Source organism: Mytilus galloprovincialis, chromosome 3 (assembly GCF_965363235.1).
Source record: "Mytilus galloprovincialis chromosome 3, xbMytGall1.hap1.1, whole genome shotgun sequence".
Classification (NCBI taxonomy): domain Eukaryota; kingdom Metazoa; phylum Mollusca; class Bivalvia; order Mytilida; family Mytilidae; genus Mytilus; species Mytilus galloprovincialis.
The window spans coordinates 81,559,641-81,564,326 of NC_134840.1; the positions used below are offsets into that span (position 1 = coordinate 81,559,641).

A 4,686-nucleotide genomic window follows, 5' to 3' on the forward strand; every position below is an offset into this window, starting at 1 on the left:
TAACACAAAAAACTAACAAGCCTGGGTTACAACTGATAAACTAACAGAATAAATCAATAAACACAGATAACAACTTATCAACTAACACAATAAGCTAACAAACACGGGAGAACAACTTATTAACTAAAACAATAAACTAACAAAAAACACGGATAACTACAGTTACTTATTGGTCGTCAGCACACAGAAAAGAAGATAACAGAGAATCGGACAAAACTATCCCGCAGCTGCGCTGTTACAATACTTCGTCATAAATGTATCCAATGCCGACGTTATTGTCGATATATCGCCAATACGTTGTAGCAGGGTAGAATTTTATAAGACATAAAATTAATTCTGTTCAGCATTTTAGACATTAGACAATTAGAAAGAATAGTCTGGTGAGTAATGTTATTTCACTTTTTTCAATTCACGTGGTTTTTTTTATCCATTTATTTATTAGAAACCCCCTTTAAACTCAACATCTGCATTTAAGAAATAGCAGTATGATCTCAAATCGAGTCAAGACATTATATTTTTTTTTATTGCTGAAGGCATAAACATCTCAGGTTCAGTGGACATTTCTGTTAAATTCATTCTTTACAATTATCGGGACCTCTTAAAAATGTTAAATACACAAAAAAAGATTCCAGAAAAAAACATTCTTACTTTAGACTAGTCCTATAACATATGACTTTGCATTCTTATTCAATTTTTAACGTTTTTTTTTGTTTTTAATGCGATAGTATTTTTTTTTTATCAGAAATGCAAAATAGAAATAGTAAATAACGCCCTGAGGTCATATGTCATAGAACTAACTTTAGACAAACATTTTGGAAATATAACATTAAACAGTAGCCAAAACCGGGAAGACCATAAATATAAAACAAACGGGGAAAGGGGGGGGGGGGGGGTTGCCGGGTAAAAGGATTTCGTGATAAATTTTAATCATTATAGTTATTCAACAATTTATAGGTTAAGAATGTCCACAAGTGAAGAAGAAAATGAGCGTTTTGCATTGTCTGGCTTCTGTGAGGCAAGCTTGAGTACGGCTGAATTTGAATGTTCGCTTGAAAACACACTTGACAAAAAGGACGCAGAAGCAAAGGGGCCAGTTTGGAAAATGGAATTAAGTAAGTCAGTAATAATAATAATGTAAGAGAGAGGTTTTTTTTTCTCAGAGCATCCGATTAAATTCAGGCTTATTGTTGGATAAAAAGATCAAGTATTGTCCAAAAAATTGTCAGTTCCGATTCTGTCACTGTATATTTATAAGCCATCAGTTCACAGTTTTGTAAGATGTTTTCTGTATTATCATTAAATTTGATTACGTATGATAGTTTTCTCTTTCGATTCAAGATTAAGTTGCGGGGAGACATCTACGGCCAAGCATAATATACAATATGTCTCGCTAAAATTCGTGAATAACTTAAGCTTACAGCCATCGAACAAGGGCGCTAAATTTAAACTGTTTAACCAATTATGCTGTTACAGTTTATAAAGAATAATTTCATGTACCTTCTTCATCCTTCCGTTTGTAATTTTGTATTTGATAACCAGTATTCAAAATGTGTAAACTGGCTGATTTTCCTATAATTTGAATATTTATTTAATTATTTTAACAGAAAGTATTAACAATGATGAGAAGAGACCAGAAAAAGCTGAGGATATTTCAAAAGAAAGAAAAAATATAGAAGAGTTACCAGAAAATATTGAGGATATGTCAACAAAGCAAAGAATGGGTAATTGAAATGTTTCTTTCATAATTTTGTTGAATTATTACTATAACCGTTTGCTAGTTCTGAATCTGTTACGAATATTTATCAAATTTCTTCACTGATAATGACATATCTGATTAACTAATATAAGGAGACGTGGTATGATTGCTAATAAAGTTGATGTAAGCACAACATGTGACTGGACAGCCTTTAGCCACCCAAAGAATGTGTCGGGCTAAAATGTGTTTGAGAACACTCAATTTATTCCTGTATAGATATAAGAAGACGTGGTGAGAGCGCAAATGAGACAACTATCCATCCAAGTCACAATATATTAAAGTAAACCATCATTTTAATAGGTCAACATGGAAAATAGTGCAACAGAATAACATGATAAAACAGAATGTTACTACTAACTATGTTGGCCCAGGAAACGTTAGTTATTAAAATATTAACTTTTTTTTATTTCTAGAATTTGCAATTAAAATGATAACCAAGTATAGAAATGCACAGAATCCACCAAAGAATGACATCGGCCAGACCAATAAGGTACAATAGATAAAGAAGGGGTAATAAATATTGTGCAGATGTAAATTGTGATGACATTCCCATGTTAAACTATTAATGGAAAAGTGTCTTAATTGCTGTTCTGCATATGCGTACAATAAGTTGAAAGATTTTAGCAATGAAACAAACAACAAGAGAAAGAGAGAGAGAGATTAATCATTAAAACTGGTAACTGCCAAATTCGTAGAGAGAGAGAAAGAGAGATGGGTAAAGACGCCACCCACGGAGGTATTATATGTTAAATTTAATATTATTGTAGGATCCAGTTCAGAATTCTGAACAAAATGGAACAGTGAATGACAAAGAAACGAAAAATGACGAAAAAAGGAAGAGTAGAGAAATGACAAAAGAAGAAAAATTACAGTTGAAAAAGTCTAAAGAAGAGAAAAAGAATATTCAAGCACAATGCAAAGCTATCGAAAAGAATATGAAGGAATACACCAAGTATGTCAATTCATTAGGAAAGAAGGAAGAAAAGAGAAGAAAAAAGATGAAAAAGATGGGAGAAAAAGCACAAAAGATGTTGGAAAAGGGTATTTATTTAATTGTCATTTCAACTTACTTAGATTTCTCCTAATTAAACGAGTTCAGGTGCACGCCGGTGACACGGCGAATAGTCTTTTTTTTCCTTTCTTCCACACGTGTCAATGAAAGGAAAAACACAATGAGAGAAATGTATCAATTTTGAATGCTATCATCATATTTCACATTTCAAAATTTCAAAATGTAATCATGCATATGAAAACAAAATGTCACATGTTTGTGGAGCGTTAAAAATAAAAACTATCTAGTAAGAAGCACTTAAAAAAAGAGGGGCGAAAGATTCCAGAGGGACAGTCAAACACATATATCGAATAAAAACTGACAATGCCATGGCTGAAAATGGGACAGACAAACAGACAAATAATAGTACTCAACGAGTCAAGACACATCATAGAAAACTTAAGACTCAGCAACACGAACCCCAACAATAACTGGGGGTGATCTCATGTGCTGCGGAAGGGTAAGCAGATGTTGCAAAATTGTATGTATAAATCATATATCTTGCATTTTTCCTTTTCACCCTAATAAAACTTAACTTAGTCTAATAACTGTACAATCTCTTGGCTAGTTAGAATTTCCACTATTATACTGGCACTAACGCTTTCTAAGATATAATTCATAGAAATTAAACGTTCAGGGTTCTACTACAGAAGCACATTTGTGACCTTCCAAAAATGTAGCTTGAATTCGAAATCACGATCAGACACATAAAATTAATGAACAATTTGACTTATTTGCAGTTAGTTTGAAATAACTTGTTTAGAGAAAAGAGAGACAAAATGTGTACATACGCAAATTTCGGATGAGGACATCCCCCGCCCCCATAAAAAAACCCAACAAAACCCCAAACAAAACAAACAAACAAACACCATTATGCATCTAAGTTTAAAAACTTGATAAAAAAATACTCTTTGGAATTAAATTTTAACGTTTACGTTTATGTTTCCAGAAATGAAGAAGATCGAGAAACAAAGAGTCAAGGATGAAAAGAAAAAACAAGTCAAAGCGATTGATGTTGTTCAGGAAAAACAAAATGATTTAAAAACAGTGAAAACAAATAAAGAGACAGAGAATGACGAAGACAAAATGGAGAAAAAGGATAAAACTATCGATGTTGATGGGGAGACACAAAATGATGTCACGAAAAACAAAACAGAGAAAGAGGAAGAGAGAATCGAAGAGCAGACAATCAGCTGTGATAGTATTGAAGAGAATGAAGGAAAAGAAAATCCCGAAAAAGATGCAAAAGATGTTGAAATGAGTCACAACAATATCGAAAAGAAACCCACATTTGCTGCAAGAATCAGTGGATTCTTCCGATCCTTATTATGTATCAAAGGACAAATGAAAAGCAAAGATTAGTGTGTTGTTTTTATTAATGTTATATATCTTATTTTATTTTTTTAATTTTTTTTCTATTGTTTTTTAATGGCAAACCAAAATAAATGACATTTAGTTTTGGAAACCGTAGTTTATTTATTATTTATTAGTTATAATTAAGTGAGCTTTGAGCTAACATAAGTAATTGTAAGTATATTCGTATTATTACGTTACATCATGTCTTTTGTCTTTTCTTTGTGTGTGTGTGAGTAATTCTTGCCGATCTGATCAGTTTTTTTCAGTACTTCTTATTGTGCTGTAAAACAATTATCCCATATGGAATAAGGACAGATAAACGCTCACATAAATGTTTAACTCTAAAACATTTTTGTTTGTCTGTTCCAAGTTGGGAACCTATTGTTCTGTGGTTGAAGTAGGTTGCTGTCTGTTGTTATATTTTTCGTTTATTGTTTAGCATTAAAAAGGCTGTTGATTTTCTGGTTCAAAATGTTCATGTCGATGCCTTATTACAGCATCCTATTCAGTATGAGTTATTCTC

General features: G+C 32.1%; 1 protein-coding gene across 1 annotated transcript; it reads left to right on the forward strand.

Moving 5' to 3' along the window:
• The first annotated feature begins 283 nt into the window (after window positions 1-283).
• LOC143066596 (uncharacterized) lies at window positions 284-4,273 on the forward strand. Its single transcript, XM_076239469.1, has 6 exons — window positions 284-380; window positions 955-1,112; window positions 1,605-1,721; window positions 2,170-2,246; window positions 2,524-2,797; window positions 3,757-4,273. The coding sequence occupies exons 2-6, from the start codon at window positions 962-964 to the stop codon at window positions 4,167-4,169; spliced, it is 1,032 nt and encodes a 343-aa protein (XP_076095584.1). The 5' UTR covers window positions 284-380; window positions 955-961; the 3' UTR covers window positions 4,170-4,273.
• The last annotated feature ends 413 nt before the right edge of the window (window positions 4,274-4,686 follow it).

Excerpts from the sequence above, each read along its gene's own strand:
- LOC143066596 (XM_076239469.1), top strand. The coding sequence starts at position 962 with ATGTCCACAAGTGAAGAAGAAAATGAGCGTTTTGCATTGTCTGGCTTC. Across the intron at positions 1,113-1,604 it reads AGTTTGGAAAATGGAATTAA|AAAGTATTAACAATGATGAG; the intron begins GTAAGTCAGTAA and ends TTATTTTAACAG. Across the intron at positions 1,722-2,169 it reads GTCAACAAAGCAAAGAATGG|AATTTGCAATTAAAATGATA; the intron begins GTAATTGAAATG and ends TTTTATTTCTAG.